This window comes from Falco rusticolus, chromosome 1, assembly GCF_015220075.1.
Source record: "Falco rusticolus isolate bFalRus1 chromosome 1, bFalRus1.pri, whole genome shotgun sequence".
Lineage (NCBI taxonomy): Eukaryota > Metazoa > Chordata > Aves > Falconiformes > Falconidae > Falco > Falco rusticolus.
In genome coordinates this window covers 125,641,991-125,669,415 of record NC_051187.1, presented here as the reverse complement: position 1 = coordinate 125,669,415, position 27,425 = coordinate 125,641,991, and the positions used below count along the sequence as shown (strand labels likewise).

At 39.4% G+C, this 27,425-nt stretch overlaps 1 protein-coding gene and 1 long non-coding RNA gene across 4 annotated transcripts in view; one reads left to right on the top strand and one right to left on the bottom strand.

Annotated features, from left to right (window-relative positions):
- The first annotated feature begins 67 nt into the window (after window positions 1-67).
- NEIL3 (nei like DNA glycosylase 3) lies at window positions 68-25,681 on the top strand. Of its 3 annotated transcripts, none has more exons than XM_037399361.1 (10): window positions 68-152; window positions 3,875-3,990; window positions 8,813-8,947; window positions 10,020-10,233; window positions 11,436-11,510; window positions 14,103-14,269; window positions 18,392-18,561; window positions 21,638-22,040; window positions 23,834-24,008; window positions 24,819-25,681. In XM_037399361.1, exons 3-10 carry the CDS (start codon window positions 8,826-8,828, stop codon window positions 24,993-24,995), a joined length of 1,503 nt encoding a protein of 500 aa, XP_037255258.1. In that variant the 5' UTR covers window positions 68-152; window positions 3,875-3,990; window positions 8,813-8,825; the 3' UTR covers window positions 24,996-25,681. The 3 variants fall into 3 exon arrangements, with proteins under 3 accessions (XP_037255258.1, XP_037255241.1, XP_037255249.1); XM_037399344.1 differs by lacking the exon at window positions 68-152 and adding an exon at window positions 575-685; XM_037399352.1 differs by lacking the exon at window positions 68-152 and adding an exon at window positions 575-685 and having other exon boundaries at window positions 24,370-24,909.
- LOC119153235 overlaps window positions 1,102-27,425 on the bottom strand; it is a 37,387-nt gene continuing 11,063 nt past the window's right edge. Inside the window, exons 6-8 of the long non-coding RNA XR_005106091.1 lie at window positions 23,969-24,074; window positions 19,048-19,128; window positions 1,102-3,412 (exon numbers count right to left, since the gene is read on the bottom strand). This is a non-coding gene — a long non-coding RNA (uncharacterized LOC119153235). The remainder of the gene's footprint in view (window positions 3,413-19,047; window positions 19,129-23,968; window positions 24,075-27,425) is intronic.

The following is a 27,425-nucleotide window of genomic DNA, read 5'->3' as shown; positions in this document are numbered from 1 at the left end:
TGACTTTTTAAAGGCTAAAACTAACTGCCAGTTGCGCAGTAAGTCAGTCTTCCAAGAAGATATACTTGCGAGGGCGTTTGAGAGAGTACCAGGGAGCCTGCAACAGCTGGTGAGGTACCCGAGGGCAGTACGCGCTGACACCTAAGAACACGGTAAGTACGATGTACCGGCTTTTCCCTGAAGGGTCTCACAGAGCAAAGCTTTCTGATTAACGCCCTCGTCCGCGCTAAACGGCCATCTAACCTTAACCCTCAGGGGCCGGGGCGGCGGGTGGGGCCGGGGCGGCGGGTGAGGCCGGGCCCACCCCTCCGGCCTCCCCCAGGCGGGCGGCGGCCGCCCCTGCCCCCCCCAAACACCCCTCAGCCCGCCCGGCGGGGCGGCGGGGACAGGCCGCGCGCCCGCGGGATCCTCTCCGGCGGCCTGTGCCAGCGCGCCCCGGGGGCGGTGCCGCCGCCATGACGGCCCGGCCCGGGCGGAGGCGGGGCCACCCCGCGCGGCAGCGCCGTGCCCGGCCGAGCGGCAGATTTGAACGCCGGGGGCGGGCGGCGCTGGCGGCCCCGGGCTGCGCGCGGCCATGGTGGAGGGCCCGGGCTGCGCGCTCTGCGGGGAGAGGCTGCGGGCGCGCGTGCGGCGGGGCCAGGCGGTGCGGGGCGCGCGGGGCAGCCCTGCGGCAGCCGGCGGCGCGGTGAGGGGCCGGGCCGGGGCTGCGGGGCGGGGGGCGGGGGCGCCTTTCCCGAGGGGCAGCGCCGGGCCGGGCGCGGGGGTGCGGAGCTGGGGCTGCCGGGTGGGTGCGGTGGTGCCGCCGCCGGCTCTGGGGGAGAAGGGACGGATGGCGGGGCTGGCGCTGAGCGGGACGGTTGGTGCGGCCGCCGCCGGCTGCCCGCCGCCCCCAGCCCCCCCGCCCCGATCTGGGGCGCCGTCTTTGGGCGTCCTCGGCATCGGCGCGGTAAATAACCCTCAGCAGGTGGGGTGTGTGAGGAGTGGCTGAGGCTGTAGAAACTTTTGGAAGTAATGAGGGGAAGCTTTTAGAATCGCTCCGGTTCACTTGGCATAATTTTTAAGATACCATTTAGCTTCAGGAAGCATGCAATACGAGGAAAATAATCGTAGTAGTTAATAATTTTAATTTTCCGTAACCTTGTAAGTCTTCACAAGTCTGAGTGAAACACAATGGAGAAAGGTACACGGCCCGCAGAGAGGGAGCCTTTCCTTCTATAACTGCTTTTTAAAAAATAATTTTAATTAGATCAGCTGTTTAAATATGACTTCGGCATCTGCTCTCAGTGTACACAGTAGGTAATTTTTCCACCCGTTTTTTCCTTTCTGTTGGCGGCATAAAATAATTCACCAGAGTAAAGCTCTGCCGGGGCTGGTGAGGCCGCCGGGTCGAAGGGGGGACGGGGACGTCGGCCGGCAGCCCTGGGTGACACGGCTGTGGAGACACGGTCCTCCGGCCGCAGTTCCAGAGGAGGCTAGGCCGCTGCTGCACGCCCCTGGGTTTGCTTGGCTGTGAGAAACTGTGTGTTGCTTATGTCCCAAGTAAGTATATTGGATGCTTCCAGACAGAAAGTTGAGGAACTTTTCCCCACCTTCAGAGTATATAAGGCAGGTGTAGGAGAGCGTCTGATTAATGCACGGTAAGATAAGGTAGTACATAAATGAAAGAATAATTTAAGGAAGAATGTGATTCAAGATACGCCTGTCTACAATAGGCAGTCAACCAGTAAGTCTTTATAGGTCTGTATCTTTCAGGACTAAGCTTTTTGAAGGAAGGAGTTTTACTGCTATGGTTTCAAAAAGAAATTTCTTTCCCTCAAATAGATTGATGTTCATAACTTTGTACAGTAAAAGTAACCTGAGGACAGACTTTATTCATTGGCAAATGACTGTCATAAGGGTCTTGGGATTTTTAGATCTCCCAGTAGCTAACCATGGCAAAAGCCTTGGTTGCTGCTGAAGACTACATTGTTTAAGAGAGTTTGTACTACGGTGTCTGTAAGGGCTTGCCATATACCAAAGTGGTATGAATTTAATGTAAAATATTTTGAAAAAAACAAGTTACTTTTCCATCTCTGTCACTTCTTACTCTTGTTTACTTTAAACAAACCTGAGTGGCATAAAACTGCAGTAAACCTTGTTGCACACCAACTTGCGTTAATACTGTCATTGGAAGGCATGAACTGTTTATGTGAGAGCAAAGTTTTCCTTTGTTCGTATATTGATAACAGGCAAAGTAAATGATGTTGACATTATGCAAAAATATTTTTCTACTTGACAGAATAATAGCCATAAAACCCTCTAAATTTATATCACTTCAAGGTAATAATACAGTGGGAAATTGTATGGAGAGTAGCTCTGAAATTTCACTAACTAGTTGAAGCCTTGCTGATTTGTCTGGGTTGCTTTCATATGTATTTGCATTGCAATTGAATGTTGTGATTGAAGCACTGGTACAGGTACCTGCCTTGTAGTTAGAGCTCTGATAACAATGAATATGCTGCTTGCAGGTTTCAGCAAGGGCTGAATGGACCTCCTGAGGACCTTGAGTTGCTGGTCAGGGGGACCTTTAAGGCTGAGAAAAATGGGCTGGCAGAAACTTAAGTTCAGCATTTGCAGAACTTGCAGAGGCCTGCACTTGGAAGAGAATAAAGTCATGCAATGGCACAGGCCTGGTTGCTGGTCAGATGGAAGACAACTCCACGGAAAAAAAAGGACCAAGGTCCTATATCATCTGGGTCCAAGTCACTAGCATACCCTTCCAAGGAAGAGTGGTTCTTGCCTCTGTTCAGCACTTGCAAGGCTGTATCTGAATTACAGTGTCCCGTTTTCGACTCCCTGGTAGTGAAAAAGATACGTAACATATTAGAGTGAGTCCTCTAGTATGATTAGCAGGCTGAAGTGCACAATACACAAGGAGAAGCTGATAGAACTGGGGTTTTCTTGTTCTCTTCAGCTATCTGAAAGGAGGATATGGAGGAGACGAAGCAAGACTTTTGTCAGAGGTGCATGGTAAGGTGAGAGGCAGCAGATGCAGGTGACTATAGGAGAGATTATGATTAGGTATTAGGAAAATTCTTCCACCACAATAGTCAAGCCCTGGAAAAAGGGCCCAGAGGGACAGGGGTCTCCATTCCTGGAGCTACTCTGAAGTTGACTGGACAAGGCCCTGCACTGCCTGGCTGAAGTCAGTCCTGCTTTGAGCAGGTGTTTGAATTGGATAACTTGTAGAGGTCCCTTCTTATAATTTCAGTGGAGTTTCATGTGTTAAGCGAGAAAAGATTTTTACTTCGATCCCATAATTACCCTCTTTCTTGTCTTGTAGTACTGTCCCACCTGCTCTTCAACATCTTCTGAGATGAGACTTGAAACTCGTAGGAAGAATGGAGTATCTGTGGGCTCAGTGGAAGCTTTTCTATAATACACAATGCCCCATGTGAAACACTGAAAGCATATTTGCATAGGTGGAAACTCCAGTAAAAGGCTTAGGGAACGATGTAGGTCTGCAAATGGCCTGACACTCTGACAAGTATTTAATATTCAAACTATACCTGCTTAGTTGACATCAGCCTGAAACTCTTACTGTACATTCATGACTTGAAGGAAAAGACATAAAATACCCTGAAAAAAAAAAAAAAAAAAAGAGGTATTGTTTCAATTTGGAAAGAATGAAATAAGTTATGATAGCATTAGCAACTGTCTGCTTCCTGGGTTAATAGTCCCATTGTTTTTGGTAGAGCTGCTTAAGGAGAAAAGATACAGTGTTGTCCAAGTTGGAAAGTTAGTTCATAGAGCTACTTGCTGAATGTGTACTGATGCTAGAATCAAAGTATCGTAAGATCTGTTTTAATCTTTGTGTGTGTATACTCGTTTTCAGACTGCTGCAAGTGAGGAGAGAACCTCTGGTCACGATTTCCTTGTTGGATATATTTACAGGGGTGTGGAGACATTGGGAAAGGAACTTTTTCTGTATTTTGATCAGAAAGCTTTAAGGTAAGAGGTGACAAAAGGCTTCCTATGGGTTCAGACTGTGTGTATTTGGGGGGGTAGGTTCTTCCTAATGTCAAATTCAGAGATTTGGAAGTTACAATGTTACAGAGAAAACTCAGCAGCCTCTGCAATGCTGGAAATACTGGGTAGTTGTTTACATTTTCACATAATTTACTGCTTTATTCGTAGTGTAAGATGCCATGTAAAGGTATCTCAAAAGGACAGTTATTCCTTTAAACACTTTGTTGCAAACACAAAATTGCATTTTCTAGGGACAAAAGTCAGAGAAATGCATGCAGTTAGTTACTTGATGTCTTCCACTACAAACTGTACTTAAGTTTCTTTTAACTTTCCTTAAGAAATTTAGACTGAAATTCTGTACTTCATTATCATAGCAATTGAATCATTAACCCATGAAAAAAACTGCTAAACTTTAACATATTCTTTATGTATACATTTATGCTCTCTGTCTTTTTTTTTAAATGATATTGACAACTCCTTTGTTTGGAATTATGGTTTCAGATTTGGCAAGTGAATGGTTTGGATATCATAAATCTAACTCTTAACTTTCTAGTGAAACCATGTCTCCTAGACAGATGGTAAAACTGTCAAATCAGTGTTTGTTCATGCTTTGTAAAGCTTACTAGGGGTTTGTTGGCGTGTTCAGGATTTTGTCATATGCTTTAACCCCTTGGACATCTTGTACTAACCACCAAGGTTGTACTTGGAATATAGTTTACTTTTTCTAGGTCAGTATGCTTCTGTACTGCAAAATCAACAAAAAATGCACAGTGTAATGGACTATTAAAAAAATCCCCTCTCATTCTTAATGGCAATTACTACAGAATATGTAAGTAAGGCCCTTATATATAATATGTAAGACTTTCATTTAATGCTTTTCTTTTACCCTTCTACTTGCAATATAATTTTAATCTTTATAAATCTTTAAAAGGGAAAACAGTGTTACTTCTACATTCAGCATAGTCTTTGTTACCTAATGACTGATCTTGGACAAAGGTGTAATTTTTATAAATTTAAAACTCATAATACAACAAATACCTTACAATTCTGTAAGATAATGTTTTGCCACTGACACTACTGTTATAGGAGGGGGATGGAACCAAAAATTCTTGGCTGCAAGTACAAGAGTTTACAGGGGTCGTATGCTGGATACAGAAAGGCAGTGATATATTAGTAGTTACCTGGGATGGTGTGTAGACTAATCTTTGGTAGCAGAGGCCTGCTGGTTATCAGATACAGGGCTATATGCTTATTTTTCTTAGTGTTAGAGAAATGCAACTAGTTTTACAAGCACATACCAGTCTTTACACGACAGTTATACAGGACTGCATATATGTTTAAAGCTGCCTATATTTGTGAAGGATAGGATTATGGTCCTAATCAGTTTTTCTTTCTTTGCATTGTACTTTATTAAATAGAAACAAAGAAGAAAAAGCAGGTTTTTTTTAAAAAAAAAAGATAAGTCAGTTATAAAGGAAGATAAAGGCAGGGGAAGTAACAGACACAGATGTTAGCTGTTTTCAAAATCATATTTCATGTATTACAAATTGATTGAATAAGCAAAGGAGTAGACTATACAATAAGAAAACATTGTTTCAACAGACTGAATTACATTATCAGAAGAAAAAAGTAATTACTAAGGAATGTAAGCATTTTGCAAAAGATCTCTTCAAAGAGAAAGAAAAACGTGGCCAAGTTCTAGTATGGAAAATATAATCCTTTGACCCTGAAAGATCTTAGGTAATTGTTTTAAGCTTTCTGGCCAATGCAATGACTTACTGTACCTAATTAAACAAACCTTCAGTTATTGTTTGATAATAAGCTTAAAAGTTTCATCAATTCTTCAGTTATTGTAGCTCTAGAAACTGCATTTAAGAAGCCCTCTTAGCCATGTCACTTATTTGATTAGAAACATTGTAGAAGTTATCTACAGGAAAGGTCTCCTTTACACAGAAGGCAGAAGTTAGTTATCTGATAAGGAAGGCCTTCATTTTCTTGTTTTAAAAATGTAGGTTGTGCATCTTAAAGATGTTGGCGGGAGGTAGAGGAAGGCTTCAGAAAATGCATTTTACAGCAGTCTAAGATTGGCTGCCAGGATTGTTATTGGGAGAGGAAATAAGGAATACGCCTTCAGGGAATGTATTAGTTCTTTATTAAAGTTAACTCTCAGATATAGGGCTTTCTTGTCATGAGGAGGGTTACTGATATACAGATTCTGTATCTGTACAGTTTCTCAACGTAACAAAACCAGCTCTTCTTATCTACTAAGATTACCTGTAAAAAGCTGGTAGTCATGCTGGAATAATGTTAGTCAGACATCTCTTGTGACAGACTGGGCCATGAAAGGTAATTAACTCATTTTATGGTCCTGGATTTTCTCAAGTGGGGAATGACTGCCTGGTGGGAGAAGATAACCTGGCCATGAAATTGTTTTATGCAGTTTGGCTACTGCTTGCCTGACATGCAAATGAAGAGGATACTTCTGAAGTGTTGCCATGTTGTGGATAGCAATTAGCAAACAAAGTTCAGTTCAGTATATTTGCATCCATGGTGGGCAGTAGAAGCTTTTTTTTTTTAAGAGTACAAACGAGCAATGAAACCTTCTGAAGAAATTAGTACTTCTGCTTTTTGATGTCCATTTAAATAAGGACATTAAAGTCACTGAAGAAAGCCAAGGGGTTTTATTGAAAATCTGAGGATTTTTTTTCCCTATTTTGCCTTGAAAGTCACTTATATAATCAATGAAAACCGAACAAATTCTCTGATACTTGCAAGTTGTGCAGGAGTGACTTGCATGCTCTGCATTTTTTGCCATGGAAATGATAGTTACGTGAGAGAGGCTGTCCTGGGTTTAGTTTCTATGTTGTGCTATTAATGTAAATTTGAAGTGATAAATGGTTTAGAAAAGTTTCTAAGAATTATTAATTCACAGATGTTTTTGCATAATGGAAAATGGATATAAATATTTTTAGGAAAGAGATAATTGTTGATGCCAAATCCCTTAAAGGAAAGACATCCACTCCCTTGACTGGAAATTCCATCTTGGCCCTTAGAACTTGATAATATGAATTGTCACTGGTTTTTCCATATAATTGTATGCTGTGCTGCTACTAATCTTATTTTTATGGGGAAAAATGTTTTAAATAAAAGCAGATCATTACAATATTGTGTAGCACTAAATTCTAAAACCTCACCTTTTTACTTAAAAACAAAAAATCATCAACTCCTTACTGCTAGCTATCATTGAATAACAGATCCTAGGTTTAATTAGCATGGCCTTCCTATTTGTAATTAAAATGAGAAGATTTCTGTTTTGCACTGTTTCAGGACATCAAAGGTATTGAAACACATTGCAGTGACATTTTGTAAATTTCTTAAGGCTTTTGAATGTAAACGTGTAGTGTTGACTTCTTTTTTTATTCTAGTCATGAACTGACAGATCACTAAAGTAGCCAGTAGTTGTGATTCTTAATGCTCCTTTTTAACAATATACAGGAGCTTGGTAAATGAAAATATCAGCTATTAACGTGAACGGTGTTTCTTTAAAAAGAACTTTCTGGAAGCATTTAGTGCATTACCATTTGGTACCAAGATGCAGGAGTTTGGTTTAGGAAGAAATTTGACTAGTTAAGCCTCTGCAGTAACTATTCATGGCACTTGAGAACTGGAAATGGCTATTGAAAATAAAAGTGTCTGAAATAACTGTATCACCTGAACTGACTTGTAAGAAGAGTGTTTTGGGAAAACCGGTTCGGTTTTTAAGAATAAATAAATACTATGAAGAAGTTACATAAAGAGCTAAGTTTTAAGACTGTGCTTAATGAAATGTTGTTTTTATCTGTTTTATCTGTAAATATTTAAAATAACAGAGGGGTTAAAAGGAATTGCACACATGATGTTGTGTTTCTTTGGTCATTTGTCTAGTTTAATCTGTTAAATCTTTTCATAACTACAAAGTAATCCACCTTTTCTGATATACAATATATAGAAGTAGGACACTCCCTCTCTCATGATTTTTTTGGGACTTGAACATACCAGGTGAATCTGTAATAAATAAAATGTATGAGACCATAGTCAAACTTGTCCTTTGCTCAAGTATACTAGCTCCTAGTAGAATGTATTATAAAATGTAAGTCCTCTTAAGGCATCAGTGATCTGTAAAAGGAATGCCTGAAAGAGTCTGTTCTGATCCTTTGCCATCTGTGCATTTTTCCGTTTATTTCTTTTATTAATTTTTAATTGACATGCAGGTTTTGCCTTGGTTGTAGGCAAAGAAAAGCAGAAAACAACATATGGCAGGTGTTAATTACTTTATGGTGTTATTGGAAGTAGCTTTGATATGATAACAGTGTTGGCAATATGGGGACTGGGATCTTTCCTTTCATACCAGGTGACTTTTGCCTGATTTAACAGAAAATTGTCTGGTAAAGTAGCCTCATTTCGTCCAGCCTCCCTGAGGACTTAAGAACCTATGTTGGAAGACCAGCATGGCAAGTGAAAAAATTCTAAGCACAGTACACCAGAAAAGTGTGTTACTTAATGATCAGGTTTGACTTCAGTATAATGAATTATGAAGACAAAACTGCTGTGTTTTGGAGTGGTTTTGACTTGGAGGGGTTCTTCTGCAGGAATTGAGCGTTATGTAAGCAAGTGGCTTTTTGCTGTGTCACTCAGTGACTAGAATTAATGTACATAAATACTGACTTGGTTAGGTAAGAACAGTTCTTAACTTCAAAAAATAGACTAGTGTAATGCTTGGAAATGTTAAGATAAAATACCCGTAAGAAATCTCTTTCTCTCCAAGGATTCACTTCGGTATGAATGGTTCCATGCGCATTAACCCTGATGGAAGCAAAGACAGAAATGGGGCACTACCAGTTTTGGAGATACAGCTTACAGAGGATACCATTTGTTTTTTTGAGGTGACAGTGGAGTACAGGTAAAGCAGAAACTAACCAAATTAAACACAGCTTGCTTTTTTTTTCCTTTTCATAACATTCTTTTAAGAACATAGTGAAAAATCACCCACAAATTAAGTGCTTGGATGCCGTCAGAGACACAAAGAAACAAAACAAAACTTTCTAAACATACCGTATTTACTGGTATGGTAACTTAATTTTGTTACTTTTGTACCAGCATTTACATACGGTTAAAGTAGTTCTATGCCATAGTCTTACTAGTGTTCAAGCCAGGGAATGAAAGTGGATTTAATTCCATCCTTAGATGTGAATGCTGAACCCCATTACTCCTTTAACTTCCATGCAAGTCAAACTTCCTTAACAAGAATAAGCACCTGCAGTGATTACTGGTTTCAAACTTACATGCTCCCAAGGTTGTGTTTTTATTTTTGTTTTCTTTTTGGGAGCAAAATGATATAATTGTTGTAATTTATATTAAGTGGATGTTTTTCTCTGTCAGCATTGTATTTCTCACTGCTAATAAAAATAACGTAGCGAGCTTGATTTTAAATTATTTGAGGCTTTTGGGTGAAAAGAAACATGTAAATTCAAGTAATATATATATGCATATTTAATATGACAAAACATAAAAGCTTATGTATGCCTGAGACTTCTTGCATTGTATTACTGACAATTGATTATGCTTAATCTAATAAAATCAAGGTTTAAGAAAATATCTCTTTTATTGTCCTCTTGTAAGTACTGGACTGTGTAACCATACAGTTAGTTATGGTTGATGGTGCAAACACATGGTCTTGCCATGTTGGAAGTAGATTTAAAGCAAGGACCTGGCAATTATTTTTCAAACTAGTATGAACAAAATGAGGATGATTTCTTGTATGTTGCACCCAATGCATGTTCCATGCATGTATCATTCACCTGTGTTTGGGAGGGGTGGTTAATGTGATTTCTCTGCCGCTTCTTGTCACTGGTATTTTCATGGTTTGTTACCTGCATATAGTATTCTACTATACTTTCATGTGTTGTTTTTAAAACCATACTGCTATATTAGCACATAATAAAAATAAATCTTGATATATTTTTATTTTCCAGAAATGCAGCTGAGAGTAAGCAGAAAGTGAGAATGATGAAAAGCTTGGATGTTTGTTCTCCAGAGTTTAACTTCTTAAGAGCAGAAAGTGAGATTAAGCAGCAGAAAACCCGCATGTTGTGTGATGTGTTACTGGATCAAGCAGTATTACCTGGAGTGGGAAATATCATAAAAAATGAAGCACTGTTTGACAGTGGTCTTCATCCAGCTGTTAAGGTGGGTGAAATGTGTAAAGATTGGTTTTAGTGACACCAAAGTATTAAGAATGTAAATACTTACTTATATAACATTTTGTTATCTTCTTAGCTTTGGTTTATCAACTGTCATTTCTTAAGTTACTTTGACACAAAATTAATGTTTTCTTACTCTACCTGGCAATATTCATCATGGCAGTCCTTGGAACCTGTTGCTGCTACTCCTGCCTCACAGAGTAGACATATTTTGTGGGGCTAAGCCTTCTCTCTTACAACTTGAAACCTCCCCTTAGTAGGGAATTCATTTAACTTTCAAATCCTGACTTTGTCTGCCATTCTGTTGTGCTGCCATTAAATTGTCTGCCTATAAAGAAAGTGAAAAGTGCCCAGGTTTTCTTTGTTCAGTTTCTAGCCAAAACAGTTTATGTAGTGGAGTTGTTTATTTTTGCAGTTGCTTCTTCCGCTTCCTGTCCTGCGAGCTGGCATCATTTGCTTTTCCACCATTGTTTACCATACTTCTTTTTGGCTAAGATCCTCAAGCAGGCCTCTTCAGACTTTGGTTGAAAAGAAGTCTGATGTTTACAAAACAGACTGAGATTACGCAGAATGTAAAGGAAAGCTGGTGAAGATAGTTACTGAGAGGTTTTTTTAAACATAATATTTTGAAAGTCCTTCATAGGATCAGTCTGGATTTTAACTGCATCTGCAATGTGAGCTGGCAGAGGAAAGAAAAATTGTGACTTACGTTTTTGTTAAGAACTCAAAATCTTATTTGATTGCTAAGCCTCTCTTTGTGATGCCTTTTGCTCAAGTATTCTTCCTGAAGATCTCTCACAGGAGAGAATCTCTGGTGATAGATAGGTCTGTCATAATCCATGAGGAGATTAAGAGGGAACTAAGAGTTGTTAACGCCACACAATTCTTGGGATCAGGAACTCTTAGCTCAATATAGAGGAAGAGAACAGAAGTTTTTACCTAATGTTTTGCATGTATGAGGCAAAGTACATTGTTTGGTCTTCATGCAATGAGCTTGTGTAGCATAGAAATTTAAAATGTACTGTTCTACTCAGATGATAGATATAACGTGAAGTCAGGGAATTATCACAACAGGAAGCAATGCAATTCACCATCAGCTGAAGGTGTTCAAAGTACCCCTGCATTACAGGTCTTTCTGCTGTTGTCCCTTAGCATTGTAATATTCTAAAAACCATTCTTGTCTTACAGGTTTGCCAACTGACAGATGAGCATATACGTCACTTGGTGAAAATGACACGTGATTTTACCCTGCTCTTTTATAAGGTATTCTGAGAAACCTCCAAAACTTGACTCTGGCATGTTAACTGTATGTGATCATCCAGTGAAAACAGTAAAAAGATGCAACAGAACAAGTGTTTCCATGAATAGGAATGTTGGCTTGTAGGCTCTTTATTAATTGTGAATTGTTAAATGATGGAAAGATGGGGAAGTCTAGACTTGTAAGAATGTGCACAGCTTGGCCCAGTTGCAGTAGAAGAGTTTGACAGACGCTGCCCGAGTTGAGTTTTGCTGTGCATGCGCTGTAACGTCACTCTGAACATGTCAGAACTAGTGTAGGTTAAGCACACACCAACATGTAAGATAACATTAAAGGTCACTATTCAAACTGGGAACTAGAGATTGCCCCGGGGAAGTATGAAGGTAATTTATGTGGCTTCCTTTATGAGACTTGAAATAGCAAGTATATTTATTTGACTAAACAGATTGTAACTTCTAACAAGTCTTTTTTTCAAACTGAAACAGCATTTTTGATTGTTAAAGTGAAATAAATTCCAGCTTCTCTCTACTGCCACAATTTCAGAAGGATTTCATTTCTTCCCCTGTAAACTCTGTAATTCCTGGTTGCTCTTTAACTTTACAAAATAGAAAAAGAGAGAATTTGATGTAATTCTTGTATGTTTTTCTTCTTTAAGCTGCATGCAGAGAATTTGAACAGCAGCAGTGAAATTCTTGTCTGTTTCTCTTGGTATTCATGAAAGGCAAGGAACTAGTGCAGCTAAAAATTCTTTTTTTTTTTTTTTTTTGGTAGGCTAGGAGGATGGCACCTAACTTTCCTAATATCATCATTCAATGATAACGGTTAAAAGTGTATTTTGTTTAATAGTCTGCTTAAAAGTCTTCTTTCCCCCAACCCCCCGAAGAGTAGTTTAGCCTGTTGGCTAGGGAAATCTTTTCATGCTCCAAACTTTGTAGGGAAGTCTACCAGTAAAGAGAAAGCTTCCAGTTCTGCAACAACTATAATACTAGGAGATTTAAATATGTCGCAGGCTTTTAGACTGACAACAAATGAACAAGCTACAATAAACTGTAGCTCAGTTTAGCCATTTTCAAAACTTTCACTATCTATACTTAGGAAGTATTCACCAGTCAAGTGCTTTTAAAGGACAGCTAGCCTCCCCCTGCCCCAGATCTCTTAAGGTAAAAGCGTAATGAAAATTGGATAATACAGAGGGTAGTGCTTGATCATTTTTTATAGACTGTTACAGAATGTTTGTAGTAACCTTTCTGTATCATTTGTAATAACACCTTAGAGATGCAAAGATGAGGAATCTTGTTTGTGTAAAAAGCTGTTGCTTTTGTTTGGATTTAAATGACTGGATGGGAGATAACTACTAATAAGAAACTGTAAACCTTGAGGAGAAATGTTGAGGAGAAAGCAAACTGCTTGTGAATATTCATGCAAATATATATTATTAATTCCTTCTGATTGAATTACTAGATTGTATTGGCAAAAGCATTCTTATTCAGCGAGGCTGATGAATAAGAGCACAGCAGAAGCAAATAATGCTGTGCTCAAGAACACCTGTATTTTGGGAGAACTCCAAGGGTCTTCATACGTTATGGAGCTCGAGCTGTTCAACCCTGCCAGGGCTGGGCTGGTATTGCTGGGCCAGCTGTGGCATTGTTTGATCTGTGCCCAAGGAACTGCAGTTGTAGTGCAGAAACGCATGTGGCTCTGCAGAGCTGGCTGCGTCTCTACTGGGCTTTTTTCATTTAGATATTTTTTGTTTGTTTTTCTGCCAATTTTAGCTAGAGTATACCTATGCTGGTTCATTGTGTGTTGTCTCCTGAAACGTGCCTGCTTGTCAGCCCTCTGAGCCTCTTCAGGTCACTGTGCCCTTTGGACTTGTACTGTACGTAATACAACTTTCTGCCAGGACACAGGGAGCTTGCCATAGCGCCAAGTAGCTTTTCAGGAGCCAACCTGTCTGGCATGGCCAGGGCTAAGATGAAGCTGAGCAACTTTACTGGGTGCTACCTCACTCCTACAGAATCGCTGAAAAATATCTGCATTGTGCAGTTCTTCAGGTTTTGAGAAGATTGATTAGCCCAGATTGTAGAGTCGGATCTGAGCTGGCTCTATGGTGTGGTTTAGGTTCTTTTTCGGGTGAAGGAGGGTGGTGTTCATTTGGTGGTTTATGCTTATTTTATTTGTTTTCTGTGCTGCATTGATTGGAGCTCATCAGCTCTAAGGACATTCCTTGCAGGTGCCAGGTCAAAGATGACTGGTGCTGAATCAGAGCTGGCTGGTCCAGCTGAACTCAGGCAGTCCCTACCTAGCACGTATTTGCTTGCACCAAGCTACTATGTGGGGTTTTTTGTCTTCTGTCTTTTATTCCATTATATGGAGAATTCCAGACACTTGCACCTATTTAAAGTCAAGTCTTTTCATAAAAGAATATGAAATACAGATAATAGCCCTTATGAGAGTGCCTTAAATATCTTTAGGTAGTCATTAAGCTGTCAGTTTACATAGGGGTTTTTTTGTATTTTAGCTTCAGTTGAACTGTAGAAAGACTGACATAAAATTTACACTGGCTCTCTAACTTGTGTTTTAAACATGTTCTGTTTTAGTGCCGTAAAACTGGGTCTCCACTCTTCAAACACTACAAAGTGTACAAGCGCCCAACCTGTGGTCAGTGCAATGGGAAGATCACTGTATGTCGTTTAGGAGAGAATAACAGGATGACTTACTTCTGCTGTCGATGTCAAAAGGCAGATCTCCACCTCGTCAATATTAGGTATGATGGTAACTGTAATACTTAAGCATCAAAGTGCTTAAGCACCTCAAAGTGCTGTTACAGTAAGAGGACCTCAGTTCTCAAATAGAATGGGTCCTTGTGCATTTTGTATCTAAATTCACTGAATTTGCAAAAGAAAAATGTTTTGGCCATTGGTATTTAAAAATCGTTAAAGGCTTTTGATACCATTTCCTTTAAAGGCCTCATCTGTTATGCAATAGTTATTTCTCTAATCAAATGTAGGAATTCTGAAACAATTCAGAGTACTCAAAATTATTCGCTGCTTTTGGAAAAACTGCCCCATGTTCTTGGTGTTATCAATATCTGGTGTGGGTGTTTACACACAACTGAGCTGAATGGCATAAGGTAGGAATTTGTGTGTCTATTCCTTTTCACAGGGTAGCCCCTTCAGTCCCGGAATATCTAGATAGTTGTGCACCTATCCAATTTTGTTCTGGCTGTAGAGTTACACTGAGGATAACTAAAACTTTGGTAAATTCAGAGTGCAGCAAATACCATAGGGCTTAGGACTTTTTTCTTCCTCATTGGATTTGAAAAGCTTGTGCCACAGAGACACTTTCAGTTTCACATAAATTGTGCTAGCAGCAGCTTTCCTCCTTTTATTTTAGGAAGGCACAAAATGCATTTGATATCACAAAAGGTCAAAAGGTAAAAGTTTCAAAAGCACTTTATTCAGACTCTTACATACTTAAGCTGTTCTTGAAAATTTTCATCTGAGGTTTCAGAGTCTTGTATTTTTATACTGAGCTCTGTCAATCTAATAAAAGATACTGCTTTGCTTTGCAAACTTTGCCTTCATTAGTGTGTGTATATATATATTTTTTAGGTAAGATTTACAGAACACACAAATCCCTCTCCCACCTCCAACCTTCTGTCAAGATTCAGCTGGCTGAAGGGATTTTGGGTAAAGCTTAAGAATCTCCTTTGAATACCGATCAAATACAGAAGATTCCAGCATGGAAGATAAATATTTCACATGCTGATAGCCCCAGTCTGCTGTATTTTCAGAAAGTGATGATGATACATGTTTTGCAGAAGGGTAGGAAGACAGCAGTGTCCTATTGAGTCAGGTAACTAGAAAATGTTGCAAGGAAAAAATAATCTTTTTCTCTCGCTGTTCTACAACAAGTAGTGGTTTGGGTTTTTGTAGTTGGGTTTGTTTTTTTTAATAAATAATAAAACAGTGGTATATTTCAGTGAAAAACATGGTAATGGCAGCTATAACATTAAAAGATTGGGTTTAGTGCTGTCCTCATCCTAATGGTCAGGTCTTTGTGTTCTACTACTCTGTTTTCTGTTATGCAGGAACTGTTACCAAATAAAAGTATGTGTAGCTCAAGGGGTTTATCAGTCATTCCAAGCTTTTCATATCTGAAGACTGGAAGGAGCCCGTGTGATCAGTCTAACTGGCTGCAGACCATAAACTGTAGAATTTAACCCATTGGTTCCTGGGTTAAGTAGCTTATCGTTTTGCTTAACTGAAAAAATGAAGAAAATACCCATTATAAGCTTACCTCATCAAATTCAAATGCACCATGAATCTTCAAAATACACTTTTTCTCCCATATTTCATGTTCCAAAATGGGAAGTGGGGGGAAATGACATGACAGATGGACCAGGGAGATGATGTGCAATTAAACTCCAAATGACATGCTGAATATATTCAGTCTAGCAATGCATTTTTGATAACTGAGTAGGGCAACTGATCTAATAATGTGAAAATACCCGGTTTTAACACTTCCAGTTTGGCAATTTTTTTATCTAGCCACAGTATTTTGGTGAATGCTATTGTAATGTCTGTTCTACCTCTTGACAGCACAGGATCTTTGGTATGTCAGCAGTTCTCATTATCCTCCTTAGTTTTGCTGTTGTGGAAGACATGTGGTAGGTAGTGGATGTCCCTGCCATTATCTTAGAAATCTAGCCTGTTAAGGAGAGTGATAGGTCCAGGGAATGTCACAACAGTTCTGAAGTACAGTATTTGCATTGTTAACTGAAGTACTTAAATACTTAGCAAAGCTTTTGACGCTGTCTCCCACAGAATTCTCCTGGAGTAATGGGCTGCTCCTGGCAGGGACAGGTTACTCTGTGCTGGGTAAAAAACTGGCTGGAGCCCAGTGGGTGGTAGCAAATGGAGTTCTATGTGTTCCCCAGGGCTCAGGATTGGGTCCAGTCCTATTTAATATCTTTATCAACGATCTGGATGAGGGGATCGAGTGCACCCTCAGTAAATGTGCAGATGACACCAAACTGGGCAGGATTGTTGATTTGCTTGAGGGCAGGAGGGCTCTACTGAAGGAGCTGGACAGGCTGGACCGATGGGCTGAGTCCAGTTGTATGAGGTTCAACAAGAAGTGCTGGGTCTTGCACTTGGGTCACACCAACCCCAGGCAGTTCTACAGGTGGGGGGAGAGCGGCTGATGGGAAAGGGCCTGGGGGTGCTGGTCAGCAGCCGGCTGGACATGAGCCAGCTGTGTGCCCAGGTGGCCAAGAAGGCCAACAGCATCCTGGCTTGTATCAGAAACAGTGTGGCCAGCAGGACAAGGGCAGTGATTGTCCCCTGTACTGGGCACTGGTGAGGCCACACCTCGAATCCTGTGTTCAGTTTTGGGCCCCTCATGGCCAGAGGGACGTTGAGGTGCTGAGTATGTCCAAGAAGGGCAACAAAGCTCATAAAGGGTCTGGAGCAAAAGTCCTGCAAGGATCAGCTGAGGGAACCGGGGGTGTTCAGCCTGGAGAGGAGGAGGCTCAGGGGGGACCTTATTGCTCTTTACAACTGCCTGACAGGGGCTGTAGGCAGGTGGGGGTCGGTCTTTTCTCCCAGATAACAAGTGACAGGACAAGAGGAAACAGCCTCAAGTTATACCAGGGGAGGTTTAGATTGGATATGAGGAAGATTTTTTTCACTGAAAGGGTGGTCAAGCATTGGAACAGGCTGCCCAGGGAGGTGGTGGAATCGCCATCCCTGGAGGCGTTAAAAAAACCACGCAGTGCGGTGCTTAGGGATGTGGTTTAGCGATGGACTTGGCAGTGCTGGGTTAACGGTTGGACCTGATGATCTTCAAGGTCTTTTCCTACCCAAATGATTCTATGATTCTAAATTATTTTTTTTAATTCTAAAAGTCTCTAAAAAGTGCGTAATCCCATAAAAACTACGGAGAAAAATGCCTGACAATTTATCAACCACAGTACCTAAAAATTTAATTACATATCTTAGTGAAGATATAAGTTCAAGTTACATTTAACAGGCTAACAATGCTTGGATACTGTGACCAAGTCCTTGGTAACATGTAGTGATAGTAAAATAGTAACTGATTCTAAATCAGTGTTTCAACATAGGAGGAATTATAATTTATAATAATATATATTAAAAAAAATGAAATTAAACCTATAGAGGTGTCTGGAGTACAGATTTGGCTCACCAGTCACAGCTCGGACATTCCTCAACTCTTTCTGATTAGTAGAAGAGGAGTGACAACAACAAAAAAATATCTGTAATTCTAAACAGGCTCCTAAATGTTAAAAGGCTTTCTAGCAAATGGTGACATACCAGAAAGACTTTCTATAATTTAAAACTTTTCAGTTCTGTTGGCTGTTATGATAGCAAAGTAGTCTAATGGCTATGCTTTAAATAAGAGCAAAAAAAGTTGTTTGCTAGATTCTGTGGCTTTCTGTTGCTCAGCTTCTGAACAGTTCTTCATCCAGTAATGCATTTGTTAGCATTCTGTATAAGGGATGGAGAAAAAGTGCTGAAAGTCTCCCTTTCTCACCAAGTTTCTTACTGCAGTACTTGAAAATGGTAGGGAATTTGAGACGCTGGGGCATTGTGCTGCAGTGCACACCCATTCACTATTAATTTTCTGTCCATTTTCATTTAAATATTTTTATTTGTTGTATTTCTGCAGCACTGGGAGAGATTTGCCTTTGAGGTAAAGAAAAAAACTACCAAACTAACCATGACACAGTGTCCGAGCTATGACAGGCAGGCATAACACCGTGCAGTACTTGTTCTCTAGCCGTGTGCCTCCCTGCACGCAGTGGTGTAACACAATTTGTAGAAGAAACGTCACAAAAGACTAACATCATTCTTTTGTTTCACAGCACACTGCCAACTCGAAATAGCCTAATTGGCTGGGCATATGGCAGGGGGTCATGTCCTAATGAGCATGTAGCTCAGAAATCTGAAGAGGAGTGGACGTGTATGCGCTGTACCCTAATAAACAAGCCTTCTGCTGACATTTGTGATGCCTGTTTGACATCAAGGCCTACAGGTATTGAAAAAGGTTGCCTGGAACCCATACTGGGAAAGGGGGGGAGGATTGCAGTTTTGATACCATTTTTAGAATTGTGGCAGTGAATTGTTAATTGTATTTATATAACTTTAGCTAACTTAGATCTTTTGGGAAATCTTCAACAGATAATCGTGGAAACCGTCTTGTCTTAAGCCCTAGAAGAGTCTTGTCATCCAGCTTTGGGCGCAGGTGGGATTCTATAGACAAGCATCTGCAGTGACCCTTTGCTTTCACTGGGGCAAGGAGTGAGACAAAATGCCATTTTTTTCAACTCTCCTTAAAATCATTAGAAGCTTGCAGTGTGTGTCTGACAGAGAAACGACCAGAGGGCAGAAAGAGAATTACCTTTCTTCCGCGTGAACAAAAGCAGTATATTTTGGCACCCTTTCTAAAGGGATGCTGGGTTTTTCAGGGGCTAGGTTTTTTCCTCCAAGTTCAGAGTAAGGATGATTCTGGACTTCTTACCTAAAGCTGTTGTTTGTCTCTTGCTGGAGCTTTTAATGCTGCTGCCTAGATCTGGTGGGCAGAAGCAGCTGTGAATGAGACCTAGAAAGGGACAAGAAGATGAAATGAGTAACGTGCTAGGTTCTCTCCAGATTCCTGTATAGAAATTTAGATATTAAGAAATGATGAGCGAGGTAATGGACAGCCTTTCCACTGGGACCTGTTTTCTATGTGAAGAGGAGCTTTGTATTCTTTTTCACTTTCTACAGAAAAAGTGAGCAAATTACTCTGTGGAGGGATTTACAGAAACTTATTTGGATCAAGACTGTAGCTCGGAACATTTTGAATTGCTACATATATTCTAAGAAACAAAGTGTAAAGGTGTGCATGTGTGTGGCTTTTTAGGGATAAAGCCAACTGTCTAACAATTCCATATTGAAACTTCTCTACCTCAAAAACTAATACTCCACTTATTTCACATTGTGTAGTCATTTATTCAATGAGGTGGCTGAAATCTGCATATTACAACTTACTTTTCTAGCTCCAGTGCTGCAAAACTGAAAGAAAAAATATTTGTCAAAGATATATGGGCTTTTTGTATCTGAGAAGAATTAGTGTTTTTACATAGGCTCCAGGACCTGTTGTTAAAAGTTCACTGAATTTAACTATATGACTCAAAGTATATATGCTGAAAGTGCCTCCAAATTCCCAGATGATTAAGTAGTGACTTTATGGTACTGAACTTGCTTCTTATAAAACAACTTCCAGTGCTTTTCTTAAAGCATTGCTTCATTCTAGTTACTCCTTTTATGAATGGAGTAATGTGTGTGAAACACTTTATCTTACAGTAGCTAAAGTCCATTTCTTCAGGCCAGGAATCGATAAAAGTATATCTTCATGCTGTACATGACAGTTGTTGCCAGCAGAGGCTAATCTTGTATAATTCTCCTGCGAAATCGGCACCAGGAACCTGAAAGTTTTAATTTGTCCACAGACTCAGATTTGCCAACTAACATTTATCCTGGAATTAATACTGTCAGCTGGACATTAAAATACCTGCATGTGCAGAAATGCTTTATTTTAAGCTTTGAAACAAAACCCTGTTCTTTCTCCTGTATTTCCAAGTTTCACTTGTTTAGCCATATGCCATTACTGAAAGCAGGCCTGGAATTTGAAGATGTGTTAGACTTGGTGGAACATGGTTACAAAAATTCTTTTTTAAAAAAATAAGACTTATTGTATTGCATTATAGGAGTGGTATTTGAGATATTTTTTTAAAATGGTTTTGCTTACCTCTGTCTTTTCAAACTTGAAGATTCCTTGCCTTCTCACTTTGGTCATTTTTTGCCTTTTATGTTGTTTCTATAATTAACTACCGTTGGCAGAAATGTCTGAATTTTTTAGGACAGAGTACTTGGTATGTAAAGTCAGCTGCTGGCCATACAGCTGAAATAATTCAGTCTGTAGACAGAGATATTTACCATTACATCTCTATTCCCTTGCTCCTTGACTAAGTACAAGGCCGTGCTCCTTTCTTAAACAAATCTGAATGCGCTGGGACACGCATGTTTTGCTGTGCAGCAGTGGCAAAAGGGAAGGAGCCTGGAAAACAAGTATTGTTCAAGGTAAACTGTAGGGATTCTTTGATTCTGAGTGACAGTGGCTTTGGAGAGAGCGTGTCCTTGTGTATGCCTTATCTACCCATTTGTATTCTGCTTAATTCCCTCTTCCTTGTATGGAGGGAAGAGGTAGGAGGGAGACACTTGCTGGAGATGGTAGAAGAGGATGGACTCTGTTCTTGAACACTATGGCTTCGCAGCTACTTAACAAAGACTGCATATAGGGACCCAATAAAGTTATTCTTTCCACTCCTTTCTCAGGAAAGATTACCTACAGACTCTTTATTTATTAAATTGGCATTAATAAGTTATGCCCACTCTTTTTGGAATGATTATTGCCTGCTACATGGGCCTCTCATTCTGTGAAGAAACATACTATTGTTCATGTCAGGAAATAAATGCAAAGTAAATGTCTGAACTGCTTGCTTCTGAAGCCTCTTACAATAAGGGATCAATAAGTTTGGATGCGCACAATGTTTGGAAAGGACGCGAACCCTGAAAGCACTAGAAACCCCAACAAATGGTTATTCCTTCTTATGTCAGCTGTAAAACAATACTGTAAAAATTGATAACGTATTGCTGCTGGAGGTACTGTGATCCTGTGTACCCTGTATCTCCCACTGCTGGGGTTATGAAAGGTTATTCTGAAAAATGTAAATGTTTTGATTCCTGTATTTTGGCCAAATTCAGTTTTGTATGGTTAATTCTCCAATAGCTTTCATTTACAGAGTACTTATTCACATCTTGCCCTATTCCAGCAATAATAACGTTATCCTGAAACACATGTTGTACGTGACTCAAAGTGCATGAGCTTTCTTATTGTAAGAAACTTGGTACTATATCTAATCTGTCACAGGTTTTGACATCTTTCAAGATGGTACGATAAATTTACTCTTTCACTCCCTGTATGATGACTTTATGAATCCAGATCAGAAAAATGATGTTATCACTCTACACAGATGGATTATAACCAATGACTTATTTTTCCTTAGTTCCAAAGACAGAGAATGTTGAAGATTCTGCAGCCTTTAACATAAAGTTAATTAAGTACCCTTGTAATGAATTCAGAAAACCGAGCACAGAAGTAAAGATCAATAGGAAAGCTGCATTTGGAAGTACAACTCTCGTCTTAACAGATCTTGGTAACAAAGCTGTTCTGAGAACTGATACCCAAATACCTGATGGACACTCTCAGCATGTTGCTTCAAAAAGCAATTGTAAACAAACCCAAACCAATGTCTACCAGTCAGGGGGAAGCACAGACAAGGATTGCTCAACACATGTAACTGCTCTGGCTTTGTCTTCCTGTCAGCAACCTCTCTCTTTCAAACACGTACAGAAGAAACAGAAAACCAGTCATACACCCTCGGTTCACCAATATAACACAGCAATCAGGTATGTATTCTGAAATGTACACAAGTCTTTATAATCCCATAAACCAGCTTTATCCCTGAAGATTAATGGAATACTGTGCTGTTGGGTGCAGACGCTGTTGTCTTTGGATTTCTGCCAGAGGTAACTTATTCTTGGGTAACTAAAATTACACTCAGATTTCAAAAGTACTGAATGACCTAGGCTGTCACTGGAAAAAGTCCTCATTTTGGCATCTGGCCAGAATTTCTGTTAACTAAGCAGCTGTTCATATTTCAGCTATTCCATGGAATAGGACAGTATAGCTCTAATAGGTCAATAAGCACAGTTCTACCTGAGGAGTTGTCTGATCTTAGAATCGTAGTTGCTATCTACTTAGAAAGAGCTTGAAGTCTTTGTGAAAGATAAGGAAGGTAGCTGAATGAATAGATTCTAATTAAAGTTATTGTGAACTAGCAGTTTTCAATGTTCTTCCATGATATGAAGCTCTGTACAGATACCGTGATGAACTTCCCATCATTATTTTGTCTTAACTTGCCTCCCCATCCTATATGTAACTACTTCAATGCTCTATGCACCCTGAATTTTTATTTATGCAGCCCTATTCAAATGCATCCATTGCCTAGTTAAGAGAAATGTGAGAACCTATTTAGGGTTGTCAAGGAAAAGTTGGGCAGGCATACACAACAGGAATGGGAGTGCAAGGTAGATGTCACTTAAGAGTGGTGAATTATGCAGGGTGAATGTGAAGTATTGGTTGTGTCTGTTCTGAAATGCAGAAATTATTTCTTGCATTGTTGAAGCACCGGTTTGAAACAAGACCTCTGTATGAATGTATTTTCTCCTTGCTGTCTCGGTAGAGGACTACAGAGAACTGAGGATGTAGGCAGGATAACTGAGAATACAGAGGAGTGCAAAGAAGAAATGAGACCGTATCAGTCATGATAACGGGTAGTTACAGCAAGTCATTAACTTAAACATTAAAAAAAACCCAAACCTCCAAAACCCAACACCAACTTTGTAACCAAAAACAAAGGTTTTGTTGTTTTAATGAGGTGTTGGAAGGAAACTGCTGGTGTCTGCAGGACTGCAATCTTCCAGACATAAAAGAGAACATAAAATCCCTAAGATGATAACAAGAGTGAATTAATCTTTTCTTTTTAGTAAGGTTTCATCACTGCTTTTCTGCTTTATTATTGGAAAGATACATTTCAGAGTGTTACTTGTTTTCATGTTACTGTTTTTAAGTAGAGATTATCTGAATGCAATACACAAGGCTTTATCTCAATCGTGAGGAAGAAAGAAACTTTACCCCATTCAGACAGCACTGTTCTACCCGCTCAGCTGGATGACTTCTTATCTGAATAGGACTTGGAGCATTACTGTAACTTTTTAGTAAAGAGGGTGGGAGTCTTTCTGTAAAGCATACAAATACCTTCAACCTGGAGTAATTACTAGGTATTGGTCTTTTTACCACTGAGAGCAGAATATGTTGGAATTTGGGGTAGGCAGTATTAATAGTGATGGTAATATTTATTTCGTTTGTAGATTAATTTGAGTACTTTGAAATGACATAAACCATGGGCTAACGCTGAGGGAAACTGGTATAATACCCGCAAGAAAAGCACACAGTCCTCTCTGCTGACTATTAGCAATCATTCAGCTTTAAAGATGCAATAGGTGCATTAGAGAAGTTCTGTGGCTGTCATTGTGTGTAAAAGTACACCGAGTGAGCTACCGTAACCGTAGGAGAGAGTTCCTTGGCTGCTAATCCCTTTAACATTACGCAGGAGTAATTTTGTAACCTGTCATTACAGCACACCTCCAGCTAATAGGACAGATGACGGCCGTACGTTAAGCACGGGCCATCCTCGCTGCAGTAAACACAGCCGCCTCTGCAGCCTACAAGTTGTGAGAAAGGACGGAGCAAACAAGGGCAGGCAGTTTTATACCTGCCCTCTGCCCAGGGAAACGCGCTGTGACCACTTCCAAGTACGTATAAGGCTTCAGGGCTCTTCTAATAAGCACTTGTTCCTGCAGCCTCCTTGCCCCAGTGATCTGTAATTGTGGACAGATAGAATCCATTTAAAGTTGGAAGTAATTTTAAATACTATTGCAAACCGAATTGAAACTAAAAGCGTAAGAGCAGTTATAAACTTACAGTTTTAGTTAGTTACTGCTGAGAAGGCACCTGCTTGTGCAAATGCTCTTAATCTGCTTCTGTGTGATGTAAAAGAGGCATAGCAGAAATGTTGCTTTGAAGGGACTTGTACAAGTTGTTTGGCTCAGTCTCTCGCTTGAAGGACGACTATGGCAAACTCTAGATGTAGACATCACCCATGTTTCTGTTTAGCCAAAATCTTGAAAACGACCAAGGATGAAGAGTCTGTAATCTGCGTGGGCAACTGCTCCCACTGCTGCACTAATACCTAACCCAACCTGCCAGCCGCAGCTGCTTCCCATGAATGTATGACTGAGAAGAGTTTGACTCAGTCACCTACCAGCAGGTAGTTAATAACTGAACTCAAGACAGTAATGACTATTATGCCTTAATTTGAAGAAAACAATGTGTTAACATCAGTTAAAAGTTACACCAGTTTAAAAGTGCATGCAGTTGCAATTCAAGAAAAATCTAAAATCTATGGTCACGAAAGAGGTAACGCTACCTTTACTACTGCTGCTAGGAAGAGTTTCTTCTAGGGTCTCCCCTGTAGATCTGTGTCTATCGCCAGTTTTAAAGTAAGGAATTCTTAGCCATCACGTATGCTAAAACTGTGCCTAAAAACCTGCTTCTTTTGGCAGTGGGCTGACTTGGATTTTCCATTCTGTAACCACGGCAAGCGATGTGTTATGAAGACTGTGCTGAAGATTGGTCCCAATAATGGAAAGAATTTTTTTGTGTGCCCTCTTGAGAGGGAAAAACAGTGTGGCTTTTTCCAGTGGGCAGAAAGTGGGCCAGGTATGCAGGCTATTCCTTGATGTTGATGTTCTAGTTACCTGCTTAAGTGCATACAGCTTTCCCTGTAATTCGTTTTGTCTTTTTCCCTGTTCACTGGGTAATTAGTAAAACAGCTCCAACAACATAAAAAACTGCAGATCTGGAAAGAGTCATTTTACATAGTCCTATAGAAATTAAACACTACTTGTATGCTGCATACTATTTTGAAGTAAACATCTAGCTTGCAATATATTGTGACATGTTATATTTCTAATAACAATATTGAACTTTATCACATACATGTCACTGCTGTGCTGATAAACTTCATATGTTCATATAAAGCATATGTGATTTATAGAATTGATAACTTTAATTTAGATTATTTTACACTGTTACACTTCTATAAATATCAATGTATTTAGTAAAGGTGAACAAAAAAATATACTTATTTTAATACCACTTAATGCATTATTTCCTCAGAGCTTAAAATGAAACAGCAATGGACTGTACAATTCAAATGTTACCACAGTTGAATGTGTGACCTTGCTTACATTTGGAAGATAAAGACAAAAACTGCCCTAAAATTAATACCATGAGTACAGTTTTCTTAATTACATATTTTAAATCCAGATCTTAACATTTTATTCTAGTCGCTTCTGAACCTTTTTTCCCCCAATCCATGTGTAAATGCATAATAAAATCATACCCCTCAGGTGGTTAAAACTCAGTTTGTATTTGCTTGTGTTACCACTATTTGATGAAGCAAGGGGAAAAGCAAATAGCATGTGCTAAGCTGGATGTGAAGTACAGCAGAAACAGAATTCTTAAAATCTTCGGAGCATGTACTATAAATAACAGGGAAGATGAAACTAATGAAGATATGGCCAAATTATTGAATCACATTCGGTTTTTAAAGAAAGTGATGGGAAGCAGTGTTGCTTCATGCCAAAAATGTGTGAGATAGTTCTCAGAAATGACACTATTAATTCTGAAGTATTTACGTAGGCTAAAGGACCATTTACAAGCTTTTAAAGCTAAGTGCCTGCTTTTGGGTTTTTTTTTTTTTGAGGGGGAAGGTCTACTTAATTTTCCTTAGAAATATGTGGAACTTCAGTGCAATGTATATCTCCCATGCCATGGTGCAAGTGAAACCTATTAATTCTTGTCCTAACCAACAGAAATTCAGAGGCTTTTTTTCTTCTTCTTTTCAGTAGCCTTTGATACCTTTGAAATCTTTTTAAATTTTCCTTATGTGAAAGGAATCTTTTATAAGCAGATCATAGAAACCATAATCCTTATGTTGCTCAATGGACTCCTTCCAAATAAATATATCTCCGTCATGAAGCCTGTTATTTAAAGTGAGGTACAGAACTCTTGAGAACAAAACAAGCTGCTTCAGAGGGTGAAGACTGACTTTCCACTGCCATCTTTCTATATGATGCTACTTGTTGCAACGATACGTCACTGCTAGCTTGTGCTTATCCATCTAAATCTTTTAAAATTGCTATCTCACTTGTATAGTTGATCACCGTGAAAGTGTTTGATTATTTTTAAATTTGTACGTGTTTTGAATGTTTTGCACAGGGATTAATCTTTAATAAATCAAAAAGAAATAAACACAACCATTTTTGATCACTTGCCTTCTACAGCTGTTAAGGTCTTACTGAAGCTAGAAGTGACTTTTTCAAACTTCAACAGTTCTACCAGTTGGGCTGTTATGTCTTTTATCTTAACAGCTAGACAAGAAGTGAGTATCTGTTTACATATAGCACATACAGGGTTTAAAGTATTAACTGGTTTTATTAGCTACTGCAATCACTTTCTTTTTCTGTTCTTATATGTCTAGAACATGTATGTTTTGTTGTTTTTTAAAAGTATATAAGCAATATGGAAAGTTAAAAGTGCATTTATCCTCTGAGGATGCAAAAATCTGAATTCTTTATTGAAATGAATAGTATGTCCAGCTAACTAAGGACTAAACTAAGGCAAAGTGTTTAATATAAAATATTTTGTCCTGATAGTTGGTTAATCTATGTAACATCATTTCTCCCAAAGTTTCTATAATTTAAAAGCATGAGAAATAACCTACATTAAAATTTTACGATTGTTATCAGAAGATTTCAATCTTGAATAAAAGTTGTATTTTAAAAAGTGACTTTCTGTACTGCCTTATTCCTGCTACTTTCATCCTAACTACAAATGTTAGATGGGATAACCTAAATGAGGCTAGCGTAGGCGAGCCAGTTGAAGTACCCAGAGCGGGTTGCGGGTAAGTAGCTCGGACAGCTGTAGTTCACTGTTTACTTAGGGAGATTGCAAATCAGAAGTTTTATAAAGCCTCTGACTGTGCATGAAGTTGCACAAAAAAACAGGTTAAGAATTGTAAGCATCTATGTTTCTCTAAAGATATTTCAGAATGGCTGTATCACTGATTGATATAACAGTTTTGGACAAACAGTTGTTTTAGGAAA